Here is a 20,313-nt window from a genome sequence, read left to right as displayed (position 1 = left end):
CCTGGGCACTCTGCTGGCTCATGGGTAACTTGCTGGTGACCAAGACCCCCAAATCCCTTTCAGCATGGCAGGCCTCCGGGGTCTGATCCCCCAGGCTGGATGTGTAATCACCCAGTCTGGATGTGTATATTCTAGTGGGAAGCAATTTTAATCATCAGTTTGGTAGTGTTAGTGAGGGATTTTGTCTTTGATGTTTCCACAACCGGAAATAGGTTTAGTTTTTATATGGGGCCAATAAGTTTTTGCAGGTCTCTGTCTGATCACGTGTTAAATCAGACTGCTGGGAACCTCAGTGAAGTTATATTTGGCAGTTCAGAGATTACCTCTGTTTAACTCCAGATGCTCTACTGTCTCACTGAGTAATGTCCCTTTAATGGTGGAATATTGACATAAAATAAAAAATATAAAGTTAAGCTTTTTACAACTCTCTCTGTATTCAGGCCTCTAGACTGGGCACTTGTCTGTGTGGGTGGTTTTCAAGTTTAAGTGGTTTTCAATTATTCCATCACAGCTTCCTGGACAGGACACACATCACCAAAACCAGAACCCTACCTTCCAGAACTGTTTGAATTCTTGGTAGTGCTGTGGCTTTTCATGGACACATTGCCTCCACAGATTTTGTTTTACCTGTGTTAGCATACTGATTTTCAATGCTGGTAACTGATGCCTGTGATACTAAGAGGCATTTTGAGCTATGAGGGAATAATTGCCTCTCTCTTTGGCTGTTTCTTGCATTTGCTGCTGTGTATGTTCTTTTCCAGTTTATTGACCACTGAAAAGTATTTGTCTATTGAGTTTTCCCTTGCTACCTTACTGTATGCACTGTTTCTTTGTTGTTTTCTTTGTTTATCATGTTAAACTGCACTGGCTTAATTGCTGTTTCTTCAAGGTACTTCACAGCTAGTATGTTGTTATTCTGAGATAATATAATGTGAATGTTTAAAACAAAACTCCACCCCTAAATAAACCCCACAACATCTAATTCATATTACATTATTATATTATAGACTTGGGATTAGATTAGATTATTATATTATAGACTTGGGTATTTCAGAAAAATCGATGGAATCTCCCTTTTGTGCTGTTTTGCTGGTATATAAAGGAAAATAAATTCTAGAACTCCTGAGAAATGCTATTCCCCTCTACTGGAATCGCAGTGAAGGCAAAATGAAATTATCTGTGTCTTTCCCATTTCTGCAGTAAGTAGAGTGTGCTGTTGGCCTCTGCAGTGCCTGACAGGGAACTGGGGCTGTCCAGAGGAAGTCTGTCCTGAGGGAGTCTGTCTGTGCCTCTGGGCTTGAAGGCATAGAGCTCGTGCTTTCCAATTGCACTGTAGTATAAAGGAGCCTTTGCTCTTTTCCCTGGGTCCCTGACAATGCTTGCCTCCATTCTGTTGTGCAAATAATTTGATGTGACTGTGACCTTGTGGTTCCTGGTGATGTGGCTTCCCAGTGCTTTACCTGAGCTGGTAGTTTGCCTGTCAGCTGCAAAATATCCTGCCTGAGCAGTCATCAGAGGGAAAACTGTGCCACCAGCTTGAACGGTGTGTGAATCTACCAACAGGTAACTGTAGGGTGGGAAGAGCAGGTGGTCTGTCCTGTTGTTTCATAGCACGATCAGTTGAAACCTGAGTAACTGGCATGATTGCTTTTACTGCTGGCATGTGTGTCTGATGGTTTGTAACCACCTGAGGGAGGATCACTCAGTCCAGGTACAAAATACATTCACGATATAATTTGCTACAGGCAACCACAGAATCACAGAATGGGTTGGGGTTGGAAAGGGACCTCTGGAGATCATCTAGTCCAAGCCCCTGCCAGAGCAGGATCACCTGGAGCAGGCTGCACAGAACAGCATCCAGGCAGATTTGAATGTCTTCAGAGATGGAGACTCCACAACCTCTCTGGATAGCCTGTCCCAGGGCTCTGACACCCTCTCAGGAAAGAAGTTACTCCTGATGTTTAGGTGGAACTTCCTACATTCAAGTTTGTGCCCACTGCCTCTTGTCCTGTTGCTGTGCACCACTGACCCCATCCTGCTGACCCCCACCTCACAGGTATTTATAAACATTGATGAGATCCCCCCTTAGTCTTTTCTGGGCTAAAAAGTCCCAAGTCCCTCAGCATTTCTTCATAAAAGGGATGTTCTAGTCACCTCATTGTCTCTGTAGCCCCTTTTTTGTACCCTCTCCAGTAGCTCCCTGTCCTGCTTGACCCAGGGAGCCCAGAACAGCACACAACATTCCAGGTGAGGCCTCACCAGTGCAGAGTAAGGAGAGAGAACCTCCCTTGACTTGCTGGCCACGCTTTCCTTGATACAGCCCAAGATGCCATTGGCTTTCTTGTCCCCTCTAGTCTTCACATTTTTATCTGTTAAACATATTTCTTTTCAGGATTTATAAATTTATAATATCTCGGGGTAAATATTTTCTAATTGAATCTAATATTTTTTTTACTCTCAGTGAAAGCTTTCTTTATGAAAAAAAACACAGGTTGCATTTATTTTGAGCATTAGACTGCTTGTAGATAAGGGATTTTTTTTTTTGTCTTTATATGCATGTAGATAGAGAAATAGAATCCATGGAATTGAATTTTCAGAAAAACATTCATTTTTATTTGATCTGTTAGAATTTAATATGGGTTGCTTGAATGCAAAACTCTTGACACCTTTTAGCATGATGATAATCCAGCTGGAAAAATTATTTGCTGGAGTTGAGCTTACAGTGCCAGTGAATGGATCTGACGTATCAATTTAGTAATTACCTTCAATCATTCAGTGTATGAAATGACATTTGACCTGTCATAAATGACTGTATTCAATTAGTTCTCTGGAATGACCTTTTCCTATGGAATAAAAATGCCACATTTTAATTATTCTTACATTGTAGAATGTATAACATGGTATTTTTAGCAGTAATACTTAGTCTTAAATATTCCTCTATGATAATGAGTCTGGGTTGTGCCAGACTTGAGAAAGGAAACCTCAGTTTCATGCCCAGAGTATAAACAAGACTTAAACAATATTGTAGTAAATTGATGTTTGTTCTGACTGTAAGGAAATCTGTGAGAAGTAAACTGTCTGGTTTTTACTGAATATTAATTTGCTCACTTAGGGAGATGAGTAGCCAAACAATATATACGAGGTAAGAAGGGTTGAATAGTAGCATCCTGCAATGAGGTGTAGTGATGTTGTAGAATCATAGAATTGCTTAGTTTGGAAAAGACTTGTAAGATCACCAAGTCCACCACTAAGCCATGTCCCTAAGCACCATATCTGCACATCTATTCGAAAGATAGATGTCCTGGGGTGGGGACTCAACTGCTTCTCTGGGCAGCCTGTTGCAGTGATCAACAACCCTTTCAACCCTTTCAATTAAGAAATTTTCCCTAACATCATATTTAAACCTCCCCTGGTGGAACTTGAAGGCATTTCCTCTTACCTCCTTACTTGGGAGAGGAGACCAACCCCCACATGGCTACAACCTCCTTTAGGGTAGCTGCACAAGAGCGATCAGTTCTCCCCTCAGCTTTTTTTTCTCCAGGCCAAACACTTCAGTTCCCTCAGCCACTCCTTGTAAGACTTGGGCTCCAAACCCTTCACCAGCGTCATTGCCCTCTTTGGACACACTCCAGTATCTCAAAGTGTGTAGATCCTTTTTGAAAGCCAGAAACATACTGTGAGTTGCTACTTAGCCTGGGGAATGTGGAGTATACATTATTTTTCCCAATTTTTTTCTTTACATAAGTATTTGGTGGTGAACTGCTGCTGGCCTAGAGCAGTTAGCAAATGGTTTTGAATAATGATGTCCTAATTCCTTAATTTCCCTACTCATCTGTAGGTGCTGTTTGATTATATCCCTGTGTATAGATGTTTATATCCAAAGGAGATTGAGTAGAGGGCTGGGAATTTTGTGCTGTGAGTTGTAGTTCTGAATGGAGTCAAACAGTGGTTCCTGCAGATGTCTTTAGGAGAATGGTTTAAAGGATGATGTATCCTGTCTGTTTGAGGTTAAAGATGTGCTGCTGTTGCTGCTAATGAACCTGTAAACGGTTCAAGCTTGAACTGTCTTCCTTGCACTATAATTTCACGCCAGAGTTGGGTTTGCTTGGTGGGTCCTTGTTAGGATAATACCATCTGGCAGTGTGGTAACAAACACTTCACTGTTGTTGGAGGGAGTATTCTTGCGGCAAAAGAAAGGGGGGAAAAAAGGCATCCTAACCCCTCCTGCCTTCCAAGAAGTAAGAACCTCTGCTAGCCAAAAATTTATGTCCTACTATTGCTAGAGCATTTTAGGTCCTTATAGTCTGGAACAACTTTTGGTTGTCAAAGTTCAGAGTTTTTTACAAGGTAATACAGACAAATAGGCAAGTACTTTTTTTTTTTTAATACTCCTTTGACTTTCTTTTTAATGTGTATGTAAAATACAAGTGTCATGAGGGCAGTTACAATAATTTACATTCCTTCATGAAGGTAGAAGAGGCTTTCATGTGAGTAGACCTAGAAGGGCTTCGCTCCTGTGCATAGAACCTCTCTCTGTGTAATCTATGGGGTAATTTAAGTCTTAAAGGGGTGGGGGAAGTCTCTTGCTGCTGCTAAAGCTGAATAGTGGGAAAAGGGACATAACTGTAGACAGATGTAACTCAGTAGGGTTTATTTCACATGCATTACATTCCTGAATCCGTGGTGGTGCTTCTTTTTTTATACGTGAAAACAGGAGTTTGGATTTTTTTGTTTTCTCTCTTTTAGACTCTCAGATGGAATGAAATATGCTGTTTGTATCTCTGTAATTTATAGAAGTGTTTTTGTCCTGTGTACTTAACGCTGCTTGGAATTTTGGCTTTACTCTGTGTGTGTTGTATTCGCTACATATATCTTGTGGTGCCTTGAGTATTTCCATGTTGGTGGGTGGGACGCAGCGTAGCAGATGTTCACTGCATAGCTCAAGTAGGTGAGGTGAGTATTGCAGAGGAAAATCTTCCACCTCTCCTTTTCTTGAATGGGATAAAAGAACTCCATTCAATGAAGTTTTTATTAAGTAGTCAGATGTTTGGGTCTTAAAGGTTTTAGCAAGTGCCTGTAAACGTCCTGAAAGGATGTTGTAAACAAAGGGTAAAAAACCACCCTGAAAGCAGTCAATGGTTGTTCTAAATGAATCCTGAGTTATTACTCACCCTGGAAAATTGTTTGTAGCACTTAGCTGGGAACACTTTTATATTTTGCCTTGGTCTAGGCATTATCTCATGCTTATTCACGTGGTTATACATTTACTTTCCAAGCAAAAAAACTCATATGCAATCATTGAGCTGTTAACTGTCAGAGTACAGCATATTCAGGGGGAGTCAGACTTAAATTACTGCAAAATGCTGGCATTTTAGTTCCAAGGGTGTATTCAAGAAGCACTTTAGAGTTTCCATTACTTCCCAAACCTAAAGGTCAATGTTGAAGAGAAGTAGCTTCCAAGACAATCTTGTCCTCATATCTGACAGTTATTACTCCAGACATTTCAGTTACGTTTTATTAAAGTTTTTAACAAAAGTTGCAGTCTGGGTTTCACATGTCGGAGTGTGATCAGCTGGCAGGTAATTTTAAAATACTCCCATTATACAGCAGCTAACACATGATGTGGAGATTTATTATTTTTTAATTTTTATTTTAAATGTTGCAAGCATTAATCATTCATATTTTGTTACCTTGGAACTTTGTATCGCAAGCACTCCTCCAAGCCTTGCTTTTATTTTGTAGATTTTTGTTAAAAGCCCATTTATATGGATGTACCTTTTGTAACATTTGTAGAAACTTTTCTGGTGGCTTTCAAAAGGGTTGCAGGGGGTGATTTCTCTCAGTGCCACACGTTCATGCTACATATACTTTGTGATTAACTGTTCAGCAGAGTTGCTTCACGCTCCTGCTTTAAAGATTTTCATAAAATGAACTTTGTTCTGGTAAAATTTTTGAATTGGAAACCTGAACATAAATGCAGAATATTTGAAAAATAATGCCAGCAGATTAAATTAAAAATTCTTGGCAGGCATCCTTTTATATTTTTGGGAGACTCAAGCCCCAAAGAAAAGTGAGTTGCTATGTGGTAAGTTTGTGTGCTGATACATTTGTGGTAGTAGCCCATGTTCTGTTCTTAGCCTGTAGGAGATGCATTCTGATTTAAGCTACCTTATTAGGCTTTCCCTCTGAAATCTAAATTAACATAATTGTGAACTTTTCATGTTAGTTAAGCCCTGAGACCTGAATCCAGATGTTACATCTCGAGTCCGTTGTATTATTGCCACACTACAAGTTACATGAAAAGCAAGGAAGAAAACAAGTTTACATCTCCAACTAAAGCTCATTTCCTAATTGATTTAAGAGAGTTTTAAAAAGAATAAAACGTGCAAATGCTTTATTCTGCTTCCTAAGGAAACAAAGCCTATGTGATCACACTGTGTGCCTCTGCTGACTGCCAGTCTTGTACCTCCCCCCCCTTCCCCCAATAACTCTTGAAACTACTGGCCAATTTCAAACAGATTTGACAGGAGTAGAGGTCTGAAAGATATCAGGTTCCTGCTAGTTTCATGGAAATAGGTGGCTGGATGGAGAAGAGAGACCCTATTCATATGTTTGCTTTGGAAAAAACTGTGGAATGAGATCAACTGTATTATTAGACACTAGCAAATCCTCATGGGAAAGAGAAGTTATGAATGCCCCAAATAAAGGAAAAGCTTTGACTGGATTTCTCACCTTCTTAGACATTAGAGGATCCAGCACAAGAGTCATAACCATAGGAAACCAGGCTTCAGTAGTTCCATTGCTCACAGACCTGCTTGCTACTCAGTGAGGTAGGAAAGTATTTGATTATTCCTGAAGCTATTGAATTAATGAGGAAAAAGATGAAGAAAAAAAAATCTTTTAAGGATGTCCTGCTTCAGTTGTCTTTGTAAACTCACTTCAGAGGCAGACTAGTAGCAGAGTTGAATGGACAGTTTTGCCCGAGGTATAGAAAGGAACGATGAAAGAGGAAAAGCATAAAAGCAGATAAAGGCCTGGGATGTATGCATAAAATGCAAACCTGACAGTTTTTGCATGGTGAAGTAGAAATTTCATCTCAGATTCAATATACCACTCAAATTGTGTGTTCTTCACATAATCACGACTGTGCTGTCACTGTTTTTGTGGAACCAAAGTGTAGAGTTGCCCATTCCATATTTATTATTCTAATAAGTACCTAGTGTCCCTGATATTTCTGCAGATTTTTGTTTGGCTGTTTTACTCCAGGTACTGTTTGGTTTTTTTTTTTTTTTTGGTTTTTTTTTTTTTTTTTTTTGGGGGGGGGCGGGGGGGGTGTGAAGTGGAACGTTCTGCCTGATTACTATTGGGAAAGAATTTGAAGAAATACCTAATATCTGAGGCACTGAGTATTACCACTGCAGTGCATTTCAGTATTCAGTGTCACTCTAATTTTAATGGATACCATTGCACGAAAATTGAGGGGAAAATCAGTAGCAGCTTTCTGTAGCATAGCACCTTGAGAGATGGACATTGCTTTAGCACAATTGCCCTGTAACTTTACTTTGTTCCTGCCTTTTTTGAAGTGTATCTCACTTTTGCAAGATACAGTTTGGTTCTTGTTAATATATATGATTTTAAGGTTGGAGGAGGAAGTACTCCCATGAGCAACATTTTTTAGAGCAAGTTTTGGGAAATGTGATTACAGAACACTTTAGGCTAGTGAGTAATAGCCAGGATAGATCTTGACCAGACCATGTCACAGCTGTCAAAATTCAGTAGCTAAAGACCATTTCAGCATGGGTGGGATTAAAGTTCACAGAAGTAGCTGATTGTATAGACATGTGAAACATGATGTTTCTGAGAAGTTTGAGGCAAACAAGGAAGTTTTCCAAAGACTTTGAAGAAAGGCATACAGATATAATGCCATTTGTAAGAGAAATCAATTAGCTTCTTGTTCAGTATGCCTGGCACCCACACAACTACTCTTACCTATCTACATGGATCACTTTCCACCCCCTTTAAAAAAAAAAGCCAAAACCAAAAAGGAGGCAAGGGGGGAACGGTATTTAAGCCATCTGATGTGCATACTATTTTCATTTACCATTTTCTATTCCAAAACTATCTGAAGAACCAGTCCTCCTGAAATAACAGATAATCACAATTTCCTGTTGATTCTTACAAGGTAAATGTGGCAGGGTGAAAGGAAGAAGTTAAACCTGTAAATAGACAGTATAGATGATCTACAAATGTCACATAAGTTGTGCTTTCTGTATTTGCAAAGTCTACTTAGTTGTGATATTTGTTAAGAATTGTATCTATGGTTTTAGTCATCCACAGTCAGGAAAAGCAAATTAAAATTGGGAGGATGCTTTTATGATATGACAAATAGAGAACCTAACATATATGTGGCCAAAGCTACAACACTGAGGTGTAGTTCAAGAGGACTAACACTGACAGAGAAAATTAATTCTATATGAGTAAGTCTGAACACTAGAGAGGGAGAAGAATGCTATAAGCTAAGGAACAGTGTCTGTCTAAGAGCAAATGGATACAGGTTGGGCATGTGTGTGTTGAGGACACAGTGATGTCACAGACATCTTTCCAGCTAGACTAATGACATTAAGAAGCTTTTAAAAACCTTGATTCCTTTATGAGAGGGTTTGTGTGACATTGTTTCCTGTGGTTGCAAAAATTTGGCATTAGTAAGGTCTCAGGAAAATAGTGTTCAGATTTTGGTACAATATCTAAGTCTTCAAAGAATTCTACCTTCTCTTTCCCCTGAACAGGGCAGTGGAATTTTGTGTTGAGAACTTCTTGCTGGAATGATCTCAAATATATGGAGAGTCAAAATACAGTGCTTACAAGGAGCTTCACTAATTTCAGAGTAATCCAAGTAAGAATAAGAAATTTAGTCTGTGGAGCTGGCTCATCACATAACTATTTCCTTCACCACAACAAGCCATCCAAGTCCATTGGACCAGATGCACTGCACTGCAGGGTACTTGGAGAGCTGGCCCATATGACACTGCTCACTATCAAATTTAAAAGCTCTCAAGGATTTGGAGAGGTCCTGAACAACTGGAGAACAGCAAAACTTCTACCAGTCTTCAAAATATGCTGGATTGATGCTCAGAGAAATCAGAAGTTGGCCAGGCTCACTTTGATGTCTGGGAAGGTCATGGAGCAGCTTCTCTCAGAGCGTATTTCTGTGCGTGTGAAAGAGGAGGTGGTGATTGGTGGCTGTTGGTGTGAATGTAAAATGTAAATGTACATCCTGCCAGACCATGCAGGCTGTGTCTGCCTCTACCATGCCTTCTGTGATAAAACACAGGGAATTTTGCCTGAAGGGAGAGCGGAGGATGCTGTCTGTGCTGTGGCAAGAGTTTCAGCATTGACTCACACGTTGTTACGCGCAGGTTGAGCTGTGCTGGTTTGGGTAGGTAGAGAATGAGGTGGAAATAATACTGGTTGGATGATGGGACTTAAAGGACAGTGTTCATGAGGGCTGGAGGCTGGTAACAAGTGGAAAGCGACTGTGGTCTCTCCTGGGACCTGTCTTGTTTCATGTCTCCGTTAGTAATGTGGAGGAGGAGATCCACTGAATTTCCTGTTGACCCTGAACTGGAGTGACCAGTGCATGCCCTTAACAGCAGGGCTGCCACCCAGTTGTCAGAAGCCAGACTAGGGGAATGGTCTGACAGGAGCCATATGAAAGTCGGGGACAAATGGAAATCCCTGCCCAGGGCTGAGAGAGCCCCTGTGAGGGGGTGATTTGCAGGCAGTGAGGCTGGGAAGCAGCTCTGGAGGTAGGGCCCTCCGTCCTGGTGGGCAGTGAGCTGAGTCTGAGCCCTGGCATCAGTAGAGGCCAGCACTGTCTCTGGCCATTGACAGGAGTACAATTAGCACAGCGTGAGAAGGGGCTATTCCTCTTTATTTGGCATTAGTTTGATACAATGTCTAGTTTTAGGTTACCAGCACAGAGAGAACGCTGATGAGCTGGAATTAATCGAATGGAGGGCTGTCAGGGTGGTCAGGGGCCACTTGCCTGGAGAGGCAGTGGGACCAGGGCTACTTTAGCCTGGGGGAGTTACCTTCAGGAGTGGCCACCTGGTGGATTTCCAAGGAAGTTACAGAGAAGACAGAGACAGGCAATTCGCAGTGGTTCATGTTTAGGAGAATGAGGAACAGAAGACATTAAGAGAAACCACAGTTTCTGATAGGATATAGTGGAAAAGTTTTTCACTATTACACTAGTCATGTGTTGGGACCAGTTGTCCAGAGAGGCTGTGTGGTCTCAATGCTTGGAGGTTTCCAAGACCCAACTGGATAGACCTGGTCTGACCTATTAGCTGATCCTGCTTTGGGTGGGGTATTGAATTAGAAACCTCCAGAGCTCTGCCCCAGACAATGACTCTGAAGAGCCTTCATGATGGGGATTTCCTTCCAGTCTGGCACACCCTGCAGTCAGTGTACAGGTCAATGAAGGATGGAGGGAGTAACTTGAAAGTGTCAGAGCTTTCTACAGCATTATTTCCACCTCTTTCCACAGGATCCAGATATTCCATCATATGGGAAACCTGAGACCTTCTGCAGTGTTCAGGAGGTACTTCTTAATCAATGGCTTCTGCTGCAGACCTGACAGAGTGTTATTCCAGGATGCCTCTGCACCAGTAAATTAAAATTTTCTGTGAATGTCCCCAGGGACAGAGGCCAACTGGTGGGGAACAGTCTGTGCCCATGCTTTTCAAGTCTTAGCCTCCAGAAGAGGATGGGTACATGCAAATTGCCTCTTGGGAGTGGTTCCTGGGAAGCTCCAGCTCCCACCATGTGTCTGCAGAGTGTTCAGTGCGGTGGTTGCTGGCAGGGACCAAGGACACACTGGCCATTCTGATGCTTAGATGCATGTAGTACTAGTGTGTTCTAGTACCTGGAGATATTCCCAGTTTCTGCTCAGTTTACAGTACAAATGTAGCCTTCTTGCACTGCAATCATTAAAGGGGCCATGGTGCCATGAATGTGTGGGTTTGAGGGTGTGAGAAACAGTAAGGCACACTCCAAAGTATTTGGGAACCCCTGCCATACAAAATAGCGAAAGCAGATGGAATTTCATCAGTTGATGTGGAGCTAATATGATGGCAATTTATGTGGAAGGTTTCCTCAGCATGCAGTAAAAACCTGAGAAAAATAGCAATCACTAATGTCAGCTGTTTTGCTCTAGAATGGATGTAATGCCTTCATCAAGAAGGAAGACGCTTTTTTTTGAGGATGAGGTAATACTTTTCTCTTAAATAACATTTCAGGAAGGAAAGGCAAGAGTGGAGAAAGGCAGAAATTTTATCTTAGACTTGATTTTTGTAATTGGTGATCATATTTTTGTACAGACTGATGTAACCGGCAAGACTTCTTGGCTTCCGTGGTGCTTTGTAATTTTTCTAGCTTCCTAGAGTTTGCTGTTACAAAAGCAACTTCTGCTTTCACATTGTCATCACTGTATTGTGCAAGTCTAGTGTACTCGTTTTATTACCACACCCAGAGATGTCATGGTTACTGTTGAATGATTTCCCTGGAGATAATAGTGGCACAGCTTTAAAAAATCAAGACCACTTGCTGATTGACTTAAGAAATAAAAATGGTATAATGCTTTCCAGATTCAAGCATGTAACAATACTTTCTTTGTATAAGCAACCAAGTGTCAGCATCATTCATTTGTAGGTCATATTCTTTAACCCTATGCATGAATTTTCATTAACATTTTCCTCTTTTAAATTCAAAGGCATTTTCATAGTGAAAATTTGTTTTTATCACAGTATTGATTCTATCATAGTTCAGAGTCTCTGTGTGTGTGGAGTAGGAGAGGGAGCTGATATTTAACCAGCAGTAGCAAGGCTGATTCTGGAAATCACAGCCTGTCTGTCTTGAAAGAATTCCAGCTCTCAACTGAGAAAAGACAGTTGCTGTATCTTACTCTGCCTATTCTAATGCAAGCGTGTATGGGACATCTTACTTCCAAATTAATGTAACACTCAGCGTTGTCCTGTTTCTTAACAGCTAATCTCCCTCTGTAGAAGAATTTGCTTTCAGTACCAGCCATAGGAAAGGTCATCAGTAGATGACCTAAAGTAGACTTTAGGATGTTTTAGCTGATAGCTTTTAGTATCTTGTCCTAGCAAGATTTTCTAGGTATAAATCTGTGCAAGTGTTGAAAAACAGGCAAGTAAAGCATTTGTTTTGGTTTGGCTCTTGAGATTGCCTTTTGAGTATTGAAAACATATGGTTTCAGGCTGTGGGATTTTTATTAACAAAAAAACACCCTGATTGCTCCTCTGTCCTCCCTAGTTTCTAAATACCTTTAATAGGTAGTATGGAAAGACCATGCTCTGGGAAGACTGATCTCTGTCATAGAAATGTATCTCTCTCAGTGTAGCTCCCTTCTAGTGTAGGAAAGGCGTTGAGAGATGCTCAGGATAGGGCAATGACAAAAGGATCTGTTGTTACAAGGTTCTGCGGGGCTTTTCTGCTTCAATGCAGGGGTCACATCTGCTATTATAAACTGCAGGTCTTGATAAAGACAGAGGGGAACTACACAGCTGCTCCATGCTGGTGGGCTGCTGTGGAATTTTTTTTTCCCCCACAAATTCTTCATTAATATTTCCCTGGTGAAAGGACATTTGCTTAGACAATGCCTTGCAGGAGGCAGCATCTGTCTGCAAGGATGTAGATGTTAGTGACTGCGCTAGCCCAGCTGATTGTGAACACAGTTTGAAATGCAGTGATCAGAAACAGTGCAAGGATCTCTGAGTCCCTCTCTGAAGGTGTAGGAAAAGTAGATGAGTGAGGTGAATTAGAGATGATTCTGTTTCAGGCTGTAGGGTGATGACTCGTACATTTAAAACTCCATAAAGTAGTTCACTTACTATGAATGTTTTCAGTTCAAAGTCAGACCTGAATATCTGTAAAATGTATTTGTTAAACCATTTTCAAAATAGAGAAGGAAGAAGCACAGTATTATAGATTAGGATTTAAGTATACAATACAAATAGAAGAGAGAGAGAGGACCACTACATAACTGCTACGGCCTGTCAGGACAAGAAAGGTCAAAATCTGTCTAAATAAATTTGGAATTCTTTCAATGTATTTTGGATAACAAATATCATTAGAAAGGATTGTCAGGATGCTTACGTAATACATAGAGACGTTGTAGCCAGCAGTGCGAGTTTCCAGCATGAATATGTGTTTCTTCTCTTATAGACTGGTAAGGCATAACGCAAAATTGTTATTGGAAATTAGTTAGTATTTAACTTCAATTTCTGCCACAGAAGAGAGTCCACAGGCGTTGCTGTGCAAATGGCTTCTCCTTTCAGTGCACGATCTTTGATTGTTATTGCCTCAGATATGGTAACAGTCATTTGTAGTGCAGTGTAGTAATGCAAAGATTATATAGCATATCTGTAATGCATAATTAAAACCCACCATCCCTATAAAGTGATTTTCATGTAGGTTTAGAGTTTTCCATTAAGAAAATGTGTTGGCTCATATTTTAACGACATTTTCCTTATGTGAAGTGTCTTCCTGTGAACATCAGTAACGAAGAAAGACGAATTGAAAAACTTTATATTTACTTGTGAAAAATTTTCTGTCTTATGGTTGAGATAACTACTTCATCTGTAGAGACAAAAGGTGGGCAGGGTGGCATGGGAAAAATCACAGGTTTATCATAAGCTTCTGATTCTTACTTTTAAGTTTAAAGTACTGGTGCAATGTCCCAAGTGTTTTGTTTTTTTTTTTTCTGCATAAAGGGATACAGCTTTGTAAACGGTTATTTGTCTTTATGTGAGTTAAAAAAGCAAACAAGCAAACAAACAAACAAAAAAACCCCAACAAACAATAAAACAGATACTGAAGGGGAGCAATATATCAGTCACAGTCAGTGTGTTGTCCACTGGGATCTCTAACAGATCTGCTCATTCTCTGTATAAATGAAGTGTTTAGTGCTTCACTGTTTTACATAATGTTTTCTTGAATGATCTGAAAGAGGAAGGAGGAAGCGCATTAATTGTATCTGTAGATGATAGGAAGCTAGAGAGATACAGCAGCTGGAAGAATGGCAAGAAATATAAATTGATTTAGGGAGCAGCAGTGTGCAGGAATCTACAAAATGAGGCTCACTGTGGGGGCGTGGTCTGAACAATGGATGTTATATGTAGTGTAGTGCTAAAGTTGATCTTTTGCTTCTGCAGCAGGCAAGACCTATTTATCTTGGTATCCTAACCAATTAAGTGTTTCTTAGGGTCTCCTGATTGTTATCCACTTCTGCTGAATCTTCCTAGAATTGTTTCCAGGTTCACTGCTGAGGTTCTGTGATGAAGGACATGTAACTGGACTATTTCTTGGCTTAGTTGAAAGCAAAAACTAAATAGTATTTGGAAAAACTTAAAAACCCCCACAACAACATATATACATAGAATGATACAGGTTGGAAGGGACTTCAAAGATCAAAACCCATTTAATTTTAATACAACTCTGTCTTAATCAGTCTTGCAAATTGCATCTGTCCAAAATTCAGAATCCTGGTTTCTAAAATTGTGCTGTTTTGTGTGCATCTGCTCCTTTGCCAGTTTGCTTCCCGCTTTGGAATGCCGGCAGGACTCCAGAGCAAAACTGGCCTGAGATTTCATCTTCTTTACGTTGTTTTACAAACAGCTCATGCTTTGCTTTGACGCTGTGGAAATGAAATGGATCTGCCTGCCTTTATGGCTTATCAGTCTCTCAGCACTGGGCTCTTTACGGGGGCAAATGCCAATCAGTTGTAATTTGCTGAGATAACAATGTTACTATTGTTAGTGCTGACATTTCTGTTTGCTAAATAGGAGGTGTAATAGCTCATGGTAGCAAATAATTTTGTCTTGAAGAAACATCCTAAAGAGGCTTTTTTTGGTGAGCTTTGTATAACATTCCATGTAAAGAAGGCAAAACAAAACCTCATATCCAGTATCACATTAGATGCAGCCCTAATAAGCCAAAAGTAAAGTCCTGTGTTACTCTGTGCTGAGGTGCTGGAGACAGCTGCAATATAACCCAGATAATTCACTCCTACAGCTATCCTAAATTAAGGTTAGATGGACAGTGAGGGGGATGATACAGAATACTTGTTTTGCAGAAGCCCTGTGATTTATTTTGTTTTCTGTTGATAGGTGAGCACCTGCCTTGCAAATCTGGGTTGGGGTTTGGACTCGATGATCTCTGGAGGTCCCTTCCAACCCCTATGATTCTGTGATTCTGTGAAATTTCAACCTCCTGGCAACGGGGTTACCTTTTGTGGGCCTCCTAGAAACGGTCCACAGATCACAGTGTGTAAGACACAGAAAGCAGTTCAGTGAAGTTTAATGCAAGGAAGTATGCCATAGTCAATTGCTTTGTGTAATAGGAAGACTGAATTAAAGACTAACTGTTGCTATGTTGGACTTGGACAAAAACACCTAAAAAGATGGCCAGCCAAATTCATTGTGTCCCTCTGGCAGTGTGGCAAATCTGTCCAGCACCTCCCCTCTGTCAGCTCACACCTTAGCAGCAGCTTGTCCTGCTGGCATGTGTTTCTTGCTCCACTCTTTACAGAGTGACCTCTCCCTCAGCATTTTGAGAATTCATGAGAAAAGGTAGCATGCCCAAAAGCCTGCTTTGATCTCTTCAGGTGTATCAGCTTTTATACAATGATAAGGCATTATTGGGTTTCTTTCCTTACGGACACTCACAAATCCTTTCACTGCAGATGTCTGTGAAGGTGTGGATGCACACTGCAGTTTCAAAACTTCACACTGCACCAGCAATACTGCTTTAGGTAGTATGCTGAAGTAAGAGGGTGAACTGGTGTTTGTTTCTAGTTGTGGTTGCTTGTGAAATATCTGCTCCGTGTTTGGCATGATTTGATTGTGAGTGGGACAATTTAGATTTCAGCTAAAATCTATTGATGCTCACTTTAACCTAGCTTTATATTATTCATATTTTAGTCTTTTGTGGAGAGTAAATGTAATTTTGACAATGCTTATTTTTCCCAATTTAAACATATTTTCCTTAACTCAGTTGGGCGTAATAAAAGCGCAAGACAGAAAGATGTACTCCTCTTGCTATTTCCTCCACAGTGTAATTAGAACATTGTGTAGCTATTTATCTGTGCTGCTGGGCTTCTCTATCTCTGCAGCCAGTATTCAAGTGGGGCATGAATTCTTTATCCGTATAGTATGGTGGTGGCTTGCAAGTGATGAAAAACAGTTTCCTTTACGCAAATGTCCATCTTTGTTAATCCTGTCAAACAGCAAGTGTGATATCCAGGGAATACACATCACTCTCTGGGTTACTGATAATGTAATCTCATTTCTAAAAATAAACTAAATGCATCTTTTCATCTGTAGCTATCAGATGCACGTCAGCTAAGGGAAAACAACGTGTTAGAGGCAGTACATGTGAATTTGGAAGACTAATTTTAAAACAAACTTTTGGGCTTGCCACATTTCCTCATTGAAGAAGCTTGTGATGGTACCGTGTGTTGTTTCAGAGGCTTGTATAGATAATATATCTAAGTTGAAGGACTGCTCTTTGTTTCAAACAATGCCTTTAAAATCCTTATGAGCAATTTTTACAAGGCCTTTTTCAGCTAAACTTTTTGTATAGTGGTAGTAAACTTAACTTTTTTTTAAGAAATGTTAATGAACACTACACATTTTTTTTCTCAGAGTGCCTTTTAATTATGTTCTATGCCCTCCCAAGTAAAATTGACTGAAGTGAGGAGAAAAAGGAATGAAATGGCAGTTCTGATTTTAATAGGTGAGGTGCCACAACACAGACTGAACTCTTCCCTAGCATGTAGCACTTACACTTTTTTTTTTAAAGATGTTATTGCCATGTATTCAAGTTGAAAAGATGGATAATAGTTCTATTCATGGTCAAATGCCACAAGCGTTATGTCAACCCTTTAATAATTACAAGATGTGAGAGAGGACCCCTTCTCCTTCCCTCCCCTCACCATCTCAGTATTTCTGCAGGCATTTTCCAATCAAAGCCAAGTCTTTTTTATGCCCCTTTCCTGAAAGATCTGCTTCTGCTATAGTTTCAGCTGGCCAGTCTGGAACATGTCATCCAGCCCAGTCCCGCTTCTCTCTGGATCTGCTGTCTCAACTGGTTGTTTGTCAAGCCAGGAAAATGGTGGTGCTTGTAGACGTGGAGAGCCCTCCATGGCTTCTCCAGGCTCTCTAAGCTATGGAAGTATACATTAAGGTAGCTCAGGTTCCCCATTGTTTACCTGCTCCAGAGCACCAAAGCCAGGTCCTTAATTTCTAGTTTGCTTCTCTTAAGGCAACATGTGTGACACTTTTCAAGGAGCCTTAATACATCTTCAATTGCCTCAGACTGTCATGTTGGATCTTTTTGTATCTTCATCCAGCTTTGCGTGATTATAGTTCAGCTGATACTGCTTTGTGTGTCTATGGCTGAGCTATTCTTCCTTTAGCATAGTAGAAACAACAGATTTCTGTTGTTTCTGCCAGACCAGGCAGAACAAATCTGTTCAGACCTCTTGTACATCCTGTATAACATCCCCACTGCTGATGAAATACCACAGTTCGTTATAGATCCTGTCCTTTAGTCTCACAGAATTATCGAGGCTACCTATTTAATTGGAGGACTCCTTTTGTTATTAAGAACTTGTTGTCTAAGCCCTGATGGGGAAAACTTGTGGACCGGTTTTAATCCATCAGGTATGTGCAAGCAGTACAGAGAGGCATTTGTAGCACTACTTTAGATCAAAGGTAATTACTGATAAAACAAATGATAATTATTGTTTATGTGGTTATCCTGCTGCTGTGGGTACCAGAAATGGGCAGATGGCAAAAACAGGTTAGCAATACCGTTAGGTTTTCAGTTCCTGTGGTTCTGCATTACATCATAAATGCCTTTATATAAAGCCTGTGGTTGCGCCGTTACACTACTGATCTCCTCTGATCTGTACAAGAGCAGGTTGATGGTATAGTGTGTTATTCTTGCAGCATGGCTGCTTTTCCTGCCTACTAGAAAGCATGCCAGTGCTTACGTCCTGTGCTTTTTGAATGATAAGTCCCCATTAAGACATATTGGCTGCATACATAATTAGCATGTGGATTATTCCACGCAATCCACAATTTTTCTTGTGACAATTTCTTTATATCACTTTGAACTGGAGGACTGTAAGGTAATTCTTTATCAAGTATGTATTCATGTTTATTGGTGTGAGGTTTTGTGATCTTTTGGGACAGGTAAAATAACTCATTCTTTCCTTGTGTCCCAGTTTAGACTTGGATCTCTTACGCTGCAGAAAGTCTCAAGCCCGTCAGAGGTGGTTAGAGAGCTGATTGGTTACTGTCTGGACTGCCTGGGAAGACTGCAGGCAAAAAATGAGCATCTGCAAAACGAAAATGAGAGGCTTTTCAGCGACTGGAGGGACACAGAGAGGCGGTAAGTTTAAAAGCACATTCACAGGTGACACTTGAGAACTTCACAAATACTTACTCTGGCAGTGCAGGCTTTACTGATGAGCCATTTGAGTTCATGTACAGAAAGGAGCACACAATTTTCTCAATTTTCCCAGTTATCTACAGCTTGTGTAGTTGTGGATCTCCTTCCTATGTCCAAGATACAACCAGTATTGCAACCATTGCAAAGAAAGCTGGTTTTAGCTTTATGATGTAGGGAGAAAATATTTCCTCTTCGCTGTAAAATCATTTCCGCTTTCTTCAGAAAGGATTTTCCTTTCCATTATTTCCTACAGTTAGGAGCTGCTGATTAAATTATTTACATTTTTGAGTGGAAAATAAGTTCCTCTTGCTTTGATCTGTTTGCCTCATCAAAGCAGAAATAATTGGAAAATGACAGTGGTGTTGGAAAAAGTACCATTATTTTACAAGAGATTTTTAAGTGCCCTAGCGATTGTATGATCTGAATTGCCTGCCTTCGCTCTACAGTGAAATAATCTGTGCTTATTTCACTTAGCATAAAACACTTGGTGAGCACAAATCAAAGATTTATCTTGTTTTTCTATAGCTTTATCTGAAAAAACACATTTAAGAAGATTGATGAAAGAGTCTAGCTAATTGGTGTTAATTTACCTTGAAAAAGAGAGCTAACTTTTGGGAGGAGTTAGTTTTGTTTCCCTCTCATTAAAATGAGTAACAGTTTCTCCTGACAATCTGCCTGACAAGCATGTGGCCTTCCTAAGTAGTGTTTTACTGCTTAACAGTTTATTGAACAATAGCGTATTGTATAACCAGAATGCTGTGCTGCCTTACACGCTAGTGTCTTAATAGGCATTAGTGCTTGTATCAATTTCCATGGTGGTACAGCACTTTTAAAGGGTAATGCCAAAGGAAAAAATAAAAAAATAATAAAAACCACAGTTGCTTGACAGCTTTTGCTCTCAGAATCATGGTATCGGGGCTTTGAAAAATGGTGGGTTTCCTTAGTATGTTTTGAATAGCTCAAAAGTGATTTTTCAAAGTAAATACTGAAAGTTGTATGGTCGTCAGACTTTGTCCACATCCACTAAATGGAGAATAAAAATAATTTCATCCTGACATTGTTGCCTTTTTTTATTTGAGTTTGGTTTTCCTTCTTTTATCTTCTTTTTTTTTTTTTAAAAATTTCTTTTTGCCACAGCCCTCTGTCTCTCTTTGTTCTTCTGGCTCCAAAGGCAAGACCTAGTGTTGTGAGTTTCTCCGAGCTGAACAAAAGCTTTCCCTGTCTTTATTCAGTAGACAGGATTTCAGGCTTCACATTCTGTACCACTCGTGGTGTTGAGTGGTGAAACATCAAATATAAAGCACGTGATGTGGAGAATTGTGCTCCCTCTTCGCCTGGAGCGAAGGCACATCAGCTCCAGAGTTTCAGCCTCTGCAGTTCCCTTTGCTTAAAAATCTCTCTTTTCAGGACCTCATTAGAATTAAAACGTAGCATGAAGACTTCCAAGAGCCGTGTCTGTTCAGTTTAAGCGTGGGGCACTGGATGGGATAATTCAGTCATCCCATTTCCATACTCTAATTTTCTTGACTGTCGTGAAGGGGGGGTGGGGGTGGGGGGGTTGTGCTCAGCTCAGCAGGTTTGTCTCTCAGCTCCCTGGGGTCTCTGGAGGTGTAAATGCGTTCTGTTGCCATTTGGTCTGTGGAAGGGCAAGTGAGTTTTGTTCGGGAGGCTAAATTCACCTAGTGAGTGATCTGTAGGTTGAATAGCCACCCCGATCCACTCCCAGCACCAGCCTTGGTGTACAGGAAATAACCTGCCAAGCCCTTGATGGGG

The 20,313-nt window shown here is 40.5% G+C and overlaps 1 protein-coding gene across 1 annotated transcript in view; it reads left to right on the top strand.

Annotated features, from left to right (window-relative positions):
• Positions 1 to 20,313, top strand: part of XRCC4 (X-ray repair cross complementing 4) — a gene marked incomplete at its 5' end in the record, with an annotated part of 170,415 nt that overhangs the window by 41,004 nt on the left and 109,098 nt on the right. The window contains one exon of the mRNA XM_084278683.1: positions 18,314 to 18,480. Coding sequence (XP_084134809.1) covers positions 18,314 to 18,480 — 167 coding nt within the window. The remainder of the gene's footprint in view (positions 1 to 18,313; positions 18,481 to 20,313) is intronic.

The sequence above is a fragment of the Gallinula chloropus genome (assembly GCF_964237585.1).
Source record: "Gallinula chloropus genome assembly, chromosome: Z".
NCBI classification, from domain to species: Eukaryota; Metazoa; Chordata; class Aves; order Gruiformes; family Rallidae; genus Gallinula; species Gallinula chloropus.
The sequence above is the reverse complement of the archived record's forward strand: the minus strand, read 5'-3'. Positions and strand labels throughout refer to the sequence as shown.